This window comes from Orycteropus afer, unplaced genomic scaffold (assembly GCF_000298275.1).
Source record: "Orycteropus afer afer isolate SDZICR_OR568_19922 unplaced genomic scaffold, OryAfe1.0 scaffold00217, whole genome shotgun sequence".
Taxonomy (NCBI): domain Eukaryota; kingdom Metazoa; phylum Chordata; class Mammalia; order Tubulidentata; family Orycteropodidae; genus Orycteropus; species Orycteropus afer.
In genome coordinates, this window is record NW_006921804.1 from 1,944,025 (window position 1) to 1,954,155 (window position 10,131).

Here is a 10,131-nt window from a genome sequence, read left to right on the forward strand (position 1 = left end):
AAAGTAGGAGGTGGAATAGTGTTTTATGTAGTATGTTATGCCAATTGAGCTTGATGTCCCCTGTGGGTCCCAAGCCCACAGGTCCGTCTACTTGAATTTTCAGCTTTTTAAAGTTGTCATTGTAAGCATTTTAAGGCTACAGATTGCCCTTGAAATAGCACTTTGGCTGTCCCTCACAAGTTTTGTTCTGTAGTAGTTTTATTATTGCTAAATAATGAAATATCTTTAAATTTCCATTATGATTTCTTTTTTGATCAATACTTCATTTAGAAGGACGTTCTAAAATTTCTAAATTTCTAGAGATGTTTAAAACTTAAAGAAAATTTGAAACAGACCTACAGAAAAGTATATAAAACTTATATGCCCAGCTTAATGACTAGTTAGGAAGCAAAGACCTGTGTCATCACTCTAGGTTAACAACAATAATAGAGAATCACTAAAACCCAGTAGCCCTTTCCGCATTCATAACCTTCTATCTTCTGGCAGAGATGACCACTTTACTGACTTTTTAGATTGATTTTATTTACAGATTTACCATCTATGTATGCACCTCTACATGATATCAACTAGTTTTAAACTTTATATGAATGTAATCGTACATATGTAAGTCTTTTGTGTCTTGATTCTTCACTCAACATTATGTTCATCAGATTTATTCATATAGTTTATTGATCTGTGGTTTTCTCATTTTTATTGCTGAATACTTTTTTTAAATATATACACATATTCTTTATCCACTCAACTGAATATGGACTTTTGGGTTGTTTCCCATGATCTCAATGCTATTGATCCTTTGAAATGCCTTAGGGTCTAATATGTGGCTGGCTTATTAATCCTCCAAATTGACTTGAGAGAAGAGTTATTCTCTAATGGTTGTGTGTGTGGTCTATGTATGTTTCTACTCTCTATTGTCTTAAACCCAGACTGCTTCAGTGTTTTCTTCATTACCTGCCTGGTCCCTATAAAGTTGTCACTTCTGGAAACGATTCAGGGTAAATCTTGTCTCTTCTGAGATATTTTCTATATTAAGAAAGTCTGGGCTTGAATTGCAGCAGAGTGATGAATACTAAATAGCAGGAATAACTTCCCAACTATTTCAAGTGGAATATCCCAGATATGGGTAGTGGTGAGAACCTGGAGGCCTCTGTTTGAAGAAGTGCCAAGGTGTGGAAAAGCAAAGAACATGGAGGAAATCTGGATGAAGTCTGACCTCTGAGTGAGGACTCTTGACATGATTCTAGGGTCAGGGTTCCTGTCATCCATCTGCTGGCCCCTCGGACTACTTGACCACTGGCAGGCTTTCCAAATCTGTATCCATGAGTGGCATCAATGGCTTCTTGGGCTGCTTGGATCCTGCTGGTGAGTAAAGGTGGGAGCAAAGCAGCAGTGTCTCCTTCCTCAGTCCATCTTACCACCACTCCTGATACAGCTGTTTGGGTCCTGGATCATGTCTAAATGAGAGGTCTAATTCAGGCTTTTGACATTCTGAAACTCTCCTTCCAATGAAGGAGGACATAGGGTTGAATGAGGCTCTCCAACCTCCTCTGTCATCAAAGATGGAGGACAGTTACCCGCAATGTACCTGTTCCTCAGGTTGGGATATTGAGAGCTCAGTGTGAAACTTCTGTCTTCCCCATTAGCCAGACACAGCACTGAGATTCAGGCCCCAGCTCCCTTCTCCACATAGCCCTGGTGTTCTGTCCCTTGGCTCCTAAATTCTTCAGCTTTGCTGTGCTCAGACCCCGCCCTCCCTCCCTGCTCCCCAGTGCCCGCCCTCAGGAATGGCGTCACATGCACCTGCAGCTTGGGAACCTGATCCAGGTGGAGGGGGTGGGGAGGCAACCCTGGCCGCCTTTGTCTGGCTTTAGCCAGACATTTTTCCTCTCCTTTTGTGTTGGCAGGGAATTTATCCCAGTCCCCTGCCACTGACCTCTGCAAAGGGTAAGTTTGGGGAACCCAGAGCCTTTCAAAGGCCTAGATGGGGGAGGCACAATGGGACTGGGTCATGGATTTGGTAGCCCCAAAGTTCTTTCTGCTTTTGAAACACTGCTCAACCTCTCCATTTAAAAGTAAAAACCTCTAAATATCTTAACAGTTTTTCTCCCCAAGCCACATAGAATCCATACTCTTCTCTTTGGTGAGGGAAGGGTTCAGCAGGTTCCAGGTAGTCCATGGGATGGGGAGGAGACTAGGGAGAGAGAAATTGTATCTAGACCAGAGTTTCAGTTCAATAACAGAGTGGAAGTTGCTTGCTGATTTCAATGACATTAAGGTGAGTGAGCGGGCAGATTGGGGTTAGACAGTCTCTGGGACACAGTGACCAAGGATCATGGATCTGCATTGGATGGTTCAGATAACTGACCAATGAGGAGTGGCTCTGAGAAGAGCTGGGCAAGGGCTGCAGAGTTCTAAGGGGAGAGGGTAGGGACTAAAGACCCAGTTTAGGAGTGGAAATGGAGGCTGGGAGATTTCTGTAACTGTGTAAAAATAAGCATGCAAAATCAGCACCTGTTTACTTGGCTCCTATAGCTGAAGTCTGATTACAGTGGGTCAGTCCTCTACAGCAGTGTGGGTGTGTGAGCAAGTAATGGGCCCTTTAAAATATCAGGCTCTGATTTGTGGTCCTGAAAATCTCTAGCTGACACATCCTCCTGGCTCTGGGTTTGGGATTAGCTCATGGGATGGGGCTGATGAAATCCCAGGAAATTCAGTCCTTACTGGCTCTAGGCCCAGAGATCTTTTCCAAACAGCAGAGAGGGTCGCACACAGGGCTCTTGTTCTGCAAGGGGAAAATGCACGCCCTAGGGAGCCCCCACCTCACACCACTTCCGCTGAGGAGGAAATTGGGCCCTCCCATCCTCAGCCTGGATTAGGTAGGAAGGGGGAGACTTTGGTTATCTGGGAGGAGCCTGGGGTTTTCCTCATAAATAGAGAGGCCTGGGAAACTCAAGTGTCCACATTCAGGAAGTCTGAAGAGGTAGGGGGTGACAGAATCATCTTTTCTTGCTGAGTCCTTCCCCTCTCCTTCATTTTTTCAGAGTCTTTCTTTCCCCTCATATCTGCATTCTTTCTCTCCTGATCATGGCATCTTCTTCCATCATCTCTCTGGAAGTACTTTTTCTTCTTTTCCTGCTCCGTCTGCGTCTCCTCACCTCTTCCTTTTCTCTCTGCAGTCATTGGGGCGGCAGCTGTGGCCAACTGGAAGGGGGCTCAGGTACCTCAGCAGGCTCCTCCCTGCGACGGACCTTCAGTTTCCTCTTGGGCATGACCGGAAAGGCCAAGGTAGGAGTTAAATGGGGGAAGCAGGAGGCCTGGGACCCACAGCCTTCTCCAATTCCTGTCCTCTCTGTTTCCCCTGACCTCCTACCCCTAGTTCCTCATCAGACAGAGACTCAGGGCATGGGTTCAAATGTTAAGGAAACACATATCTCCCAACCTCCCTCCCTACATCCCAGCAAATCACCTTTTCTCTGCTTTTCCCCCATGTTTCCACCTTAATGGCAAGCTGTGGACAGCTGGAAGAGGAGAAGGGCCAGGAGCCTTTAAAGCTAGGGGGTAGCCTGGCCCTCCCTTCTCCTTTTCTGCCTCACATAGCTAAGAAGTGGGCAGCAGAAGTTGTAAGCATTGAACATCATCATAATAGTAATTATGGCAATACATTTACTTCTTCATAGAATATTAGGGTTTGCAAAGTGCTTTTACACTCATAATTTTATGGATGGATACAGCAGCTGAAGGAGTTGAAATTAGACCCAGGCAGAGTGGCATCCAAGGAAGTGTATGGTTATGGAAGAACATGCACAGCCATACATGTGTGTGCAGTTCTGGTCCCAGGAAGGTGAAGGCATATTGCTCTCTTCCTTATTACCAACTTTCATGCTCTGGTGAAACCTGGTCCCCTGCCTGCCATTACTTGAATTTGTTTCTAGTTTCTTCATTTACTGGCAGAATGAGCCACCCCTCTTTCTCTCCCCAAGTATATATGTACTTTCCAGCCTAGGGCAGCTTCTGCACATTGAAACTCCAGAGAAGACATCATCGTATTCACCTCACAGTCCTGGGATTCTCCCTGTGGGGCTGGCTGCTAGGGCTCCTCTCTGCACCCCTCACCCTCCCACCCCTCAAAAAAAAAAAAAAAAAAATGTCAAGAGCTCTCTCCTCCTGGAGCCTTTTAGCCAAGATTGCCTTTGCTTAGGGAAGGCAGAGGAGCCTTGGTGGCACAGTAGTTAAGGCATTTGGCTGCTAACCAAGAAGTTGGTGGTTTGAACCCATCAGCCCGCTATCCAAGGAGAAAGATGAGGCAATCTGCTTCTGTAAAGATTTATAGCCTTGGAAATCCTATGGGGCAGTTCTATTCTATCCTACAGGATCACTAAGAGTTGGAACCAAATCCATAGCAGTGGGGTTTTTGGTAGGGAAGGCAGAGATGAGATGAAACCACGTGGTGGTGTTAGCATCTTCTCACCACAGGCCATGGGTGGGGAGTGGAGGCTGAGGTAGGCCTGAGGCCTGAGGAGCCCCAGAGGAAGAGGTGTAGTTGGAGAATCTTAAAGCTGGGAGTGGATGAGGGCAGGCGGGGGAGGGAGGAACAGAGCTTTCTAGAGAAGAAAACAGAAATGGGCCCTTGCAGTCCAGTCCCATCTCCCTGCAGGCTCTTAGGTTCAGGGCAGGAAAGTCTGATGGTGGAATTACCCTCTTTTCCCCACCCTTGGCCTAACAGGTGGGGGATTGAGTAGCCCTGTGAAGGGCAATATAGGCAGAGACTCTGGAGTCCAGACAGGCAGCAAGAAAGAGCCAGAGTAAGTCTGGACCTTTTCTCAATGGGTCTTTCCCTTTGTTTCCCTCTCTGTCATCTCCTGGTCCATGTCTTCCTTCCACCCTCTGAATGCTTATTTCTGCTTCACTTGGTCTCTTCCTCCTCCCAGACTTTTTCTCTCCCCCTTATCCCAGCTCAGGATGAGGGCCATGAAGCGGGAAAACAGAGGTGGGGCTGGAGAGAAGCTCAGTCAAGCAGTGGGAGAAGGAAGTGGCTTAATTCCTTTCCACTTGACCATCATTATACAGTTGACAGAACACTTTCCCAGAGGTCATCTCACTTAATTCTTACAACAACTCTGGCAAAGATGAGTATTTTAATCTCCATTTTACAGACAAGATTTTTTTTTTTTTTAATTGTGCTTTGGGTGAAAGTTTACAGAGCAAATTCACTTTCCATACAGCAGTTCACATACACTTTGTCTCATGACATTGACTACAATTTACCATAATGCAACAGCTCCCCTCCCACTTCCTCCCCATAGTTACCTCTTCCCCTGTGTCCTTCCCTCCATGCACTCCTGCCCCCTGAGCTACGTCCGTACGCATACATAGCCCTTCTATTCTCCCGTGATTGTTCTCTCCAAGGAGTGCATCTACTTAGTGTAAATGTTCACCTCATATGCCTGTCTTTTGTTTCACTGGAAGCCACAGGTGTGGGTTCAATTCCAGACCTGATGGGCAGCTAGGGGCCATAGTCTGAGTGGTTCCACCAGGTTCTATCAGACCAGCAAACCTGGTCCACCTCCCCCCAATGATTTTGAGTTTTGTTCCATATTGTTCTCCCTCTCTATCAAGGATCTCCTACAAAGATGCTCTTCCGAGTGGTTGACAGTGGTAGCCGGGCACCATCTAGTTCTTCTGGTCTCCTAGTTGTATAGGTTGAGGATCACATGGTGTACCAGTCACTCAGACAAGATAATTTTGAGGTTAAGTGACTTGCCCTCCATCCCACAGCTAGTAAGAGGCAAAGCTGTATTGCAAACCCAGAGCTTTGACTATATAATGCTGTCTTCCCTTTTCTCAGTAAACACAACAGTTTATCCCTTCTCTTCCTTTCCAAAAGAGCTCTGGTGGCTCAGTTAAGCACTTGGCTGCTAACTGAAAGGCTGATGGTTCAAACCCACCAGCTGCTCTACAGGAGAAAAAAATGTGACAGTCTACTTCAGTAAAGATTTATAGCCTTGTAAAGATTTTCAGTTCGACTCTGTCTTACAGGGTCACTATGAGTTGGAGTCAACTTGATGGCAATGGGTTTGGTTTCTCTTCTTCCACATGTTCTCTGCTGGATGGCCATTAGAGCCAATTATGCCTTAACCACTCCTCTTCCAGAATACACAAGGTTCTGTGTAATAAGGAGAAAAGCAAACTGCATCCTGGACAGTGTAGAGCTTGGGCCCACATATCCCCTGTGGCTCTATCTGTTCACTGACTGGCCAAGACTCTGACAACCAGGTTCTTCCTTGGGACCTCATCCTCTGCCAAGACCCCTACAATGTGATGATGGACACATTTGTCAAGTTAAATGGGCTAAGGAAGGTGATAACTATTTTTAGATTCTGGCAGAAAGTAGGGTTGGCTTTTGTTTTGTTTTTGTGTAGCTATAAATATCTAGGAGGTACCACGGGCTAAGAATAAGGGGTTGGGAAGAAGAAGGGATTTGGAAGAAGGCAGAGGAGGCCAAGGAGAAAGGAAGAGGGGCTCATTGTGCTAGAAGATACAGAAAATGGAAAGTAAGTCAAGATGCAGACCAACTCACTGAAAGCTCAACTATTTTTAAAGGAAGAACAGTTTCTTTATATACTTCACCTCCAAGTCTCTCCCCTGTTATTCACCTCCTAAGAGGAAGATGAAAGCATAGAGCAAGGGGCAAAGTAACAAACAGCCAATGGGATGGAAAGGAGACTAAAGGTTGAAGTGGGAGACAGAAGAAGGCTGGAACATCAAGTCCTCTTCTTTCTTACAGATCTAAGTTGAATTTTGAAACTGGGAGGTCTCTCAAAGAAACTCTGGAGCTCAGGCCCCCAGTTTATTAGGTACCAAGATTGGAGTTTGGCCCTTTAAGATTTCATCCTTAGCTTGCAATAGCAGCCCAACCTCAGAGGCCTAGGAGAAACACTTGAGGTCCAGCCCATCCCCTTTGCTTGGCCCCCAGTGGGCGGAGCCTTGAGGCTATGATTCTGGCCTTGTGTTGTTTTTAAAATTAGTACACTCACCAGCCTTGGCTGTCTACTGGGGGGAGGTGAGTCTAGGAGGTGCCTGAGGCCTGGGAACTGATGGTTTGGGGTAGTTTCTGAGACTTTCCCGTAAGCCTTCTCTGCAGGTGCAAGTCTGGAGAAACCAGCCTTCCTCCTGGCCCTGGGAAAGTTGTTCCTGACTTCATATTTCCATCCTACCTGCTGCAGGCATAGTTTATTTCCTTTTTTTGTTTTTCCCTGGCCTTTGCTATATAAGGATCCTGAACAGAGGAATGAGTGAAGAAGGGGGTGAAGAAGGAGGTGAAGAACAGTTGCTAGGCAGGAGAGGAAGCTGAGGAGCAGTGTGGGGGTGGTGCTCAGGGTGAAGAGCCCAACCAGCTCAGCCAGTGGTGAGGCAGTGGAGCCCAAAATAGTGTCAGAGACTAAAATTGGCACCTACCAGAGTGCTGAGTTGGGTTTGAAACCTGCAGCCTGGCCCTGCTGCAGAGCAGGGCAAGGAGCAGCTGGTTCTGAGTTGAGTCTCCTCCCCTCTACCATTTTCCAGCACACTATTCTGGGACCAGCATCAGGCTGGATGCTCAGTCCCAGGGCTCCCAGTGCTTCTGGTCTCTCCAGAGAACTGGGAGACTCTGAGAGGCAGAAATGAATTGCAATGTGAGTGACTGGAGAAGGAATTTTCTTAATAGCAGGAAACTTACCAAAGGTGGACATAGGCTCAGGCTGGGGAAAAGAGTCCAGGAAGATAAATTCCCAATGTCTCTTGTGGAAAGAGTGTTCATGCCCCAATTGCTCCTGACTGTGGGAGACTGGCTTCTGGTCTTTTGGGTGGAGCCTAACTTGTAACCGAGACAACAGGAGTTAGACACAAAGAAGGACTTCCTTGGCTTCTTCACTTTCAGTAAAGGTGTCCAGTCATCCAGATGTGGCTGGCAGAGGCGGAGCTAGAAGGGGGACGGGCCGAATATGGTCTGGGAGGTCCCGGAGGGGTGGGAGCTCGTGCGAGAATCCGCTCCTCTCCAGTCAGATTCTTGGACCTCTGGGAATGAATCTTCCCCTTCACGCTTTCTATCTAAATACCCAGTCTTTAGTTACCCTTTGATTTTCCCTCCCTGCCCCCAGTCGTAAAAGGGGTCTGCTGCGGCTTGCTTTGATGGGCCTGAAGGCCAGGAAGGAACTGGTCCCGGCTAGGGGCGGATGGAATCCTCCCGCCTGCGGGTCTTTAAACCTTGGAGTAACACGGTGTGGCGGGGGGGAGGGGTGTTCTGGGGCGAAAGGGGGAGGGAAGACCTGGGGTGGGGCAAGGGCTGTGAGGCTGGGCCAGGGGTAGGTTTTAGGAAAACTAGAGTTAAGAGGTGTGTCCCTGGGACTGGAGGGCGCCCATACGCATCGGAGGGGAAACAGAGCGGTCCCACAGTCTGCTCGTGGACTGCTGTACTTCTCCAGGCTGCTCTTCCATAAACCCGGGCGTCCCGTCCGGCGCCCCGGTACCCCGCCCTCCCCTCCGCTCTGCTCCGTTCCGCCTCCCCCCTTCCTGCGCTTGGTAGGGGTGGAGACTCGTTTGAGGAACTGGCTCTGGGTGCTGGGCTAGGGGAGTCAGACTTCCTGTCCGCAAGACCTACGCGTGCGGGGCGGACCCCTCCCCCGCCCTCCCCCCCACAATAACTGGACGCCTGGGTCCCTCCGTGCCGCGTCCTTCCGGGCTCCCCCCATCGGATTATGTCTCGGATCGAATCCCTCACGCGAGCGCGGATTGACCGGAGCAAAGAGCTGGCGATCAAGGTGGGTTCTGAAATCCCTCTCTCTGTAGATCTTAGGGTGTCCTCCGACCCCTGGCGCCCGCAGTGCACCCCCACCCGTCTCCCCGCCTGTTCTCTGGGTGCAAAAATCGGGCGGAGCTGCGGGTCGGAGAGCGGCAGGACGGGGTGGGTGGGGACTATGAGTGAGTGGGGAGGGGGTTGAGCGAGCGGTAGGCGCGACCCGCGCCTTCAGCTCCGCGCGGATTCAGTGTCGGGATCCCGGGAGAGAGCAGACCTGGGATTTGTTTGGTCGCCTGGAATCTGGCGGGACCGAGTGTTTTGGGCCGCTGGAAAGAAAGTTGCGCGGGTAAGGGACGGAGCGGGAAGAGGGAGGTATGTATATCGGGGATGGGGGTGGCGAATGCTCTCAGGCACCCCCCTTTCGGCCCTGGTCTCATCGGGTTGCTCTCGGCGTCCCCCTCTACCCAGTCGTTGGCTTAGTCTTTCCCCCTTTGTCCCCGCCATCCGGCGGAGGGGGCAGGAGGGGTGGTTTCCCGGCTTCCTCTCACCACCACCACCACCACCACCCCTCCAAGACAAAAGTCAGCTCCTCCTCTCTTCGCAAATGGACTTTCCAGCTGTGATTCAGTTCTCCCCTCTGGGTGGTAGGGTGGCTGGGGTCGGGACGGCCTGGGGACCGCTCACTTCCCCTCAAGCCATCTCTCCCAGGTGAAGTGAACAGAAGTCTTTGTGTAGCTGAGATCTTTCCTTCCATCCTTAAGGACCTGAGCACCTCCTTTTCTTGGTACATAGGGTCCCCTATCCCTACCTACCCCACCAGCTTCCAAGTTCCTTGTTCCCTCAGCCTGAAACATTAGATCTTAGGCCGACCCACCTGCTTCTATGCCACCAACCCCCCCAGCTTCTTACTGGACCCATTCACCTGCCATTTCATGAATCAAGCTATCTAATTATTTCTGCCTCCCCTCAACATGACCTCTTGGCCACTTCTTTCCAAGTACCCTTTATCCTTATCTTTGTACCAAGGCCCCACTCCCAAAGGCCATGACCCCTGCCTCCCCCCAGGCCTTAGGAAATGATGAAGCTGACTTGTAGGTGGATAAGTGAGAGCTGAAAAGAAGGTGGGTTGTGCAGACAGACAGACCTTCCAGTTCCTCAGAGCACCCACACTGCACCCGTTATCAGAAAGGCCAGGACCTAGCCCACAGTCAGTTTAATCTCTGGCTTCTCTCTGGCCCCCAATGCCCTGCCTGGATGCCCAGCCTGTGCTAATCACCCTCTTCAGGCAAGAAAGCTGTACCCGTCTGGAGTCCTCAAGGGTGGTGGGAAAAAAAAAAAAAAAAAAAAAAAAAACAACTATT

General features: G+C 49.2%; 1 protein-coding gene across 1 annotated transcript in view; it reads left to right on the plus strand.

Moving 5' to 3' along the window:
• Positions 1-1,247: 1,247 nt before the first annotated feature.
• The window catches only part of ARHGEF2 (Rho/Rac guanine nucleotide exchange factor 2), a 32,508-nt gene continuing 23,624 nt past the window's right edge, over positions 1,248-10,131 (plus strand). The window contains exons 1-3 of the mRNA XM_042781999.1: positions 1,248-1,359; positions 1,902-1,941; positions 3,174-3,282. Coding sequence (XP_042637933.1) covers positions 1,317-1,359; positions 1,902-1,941; positions 3,174-3,282 — 192 coding nt within the window. The 5' untranslated portion in view covers positions 1,248-1,316. The remainder of the gene's footprint in view (positions 1,360-1,901; positions 1,942-3,173; positions 3,283-10,131) is intronic.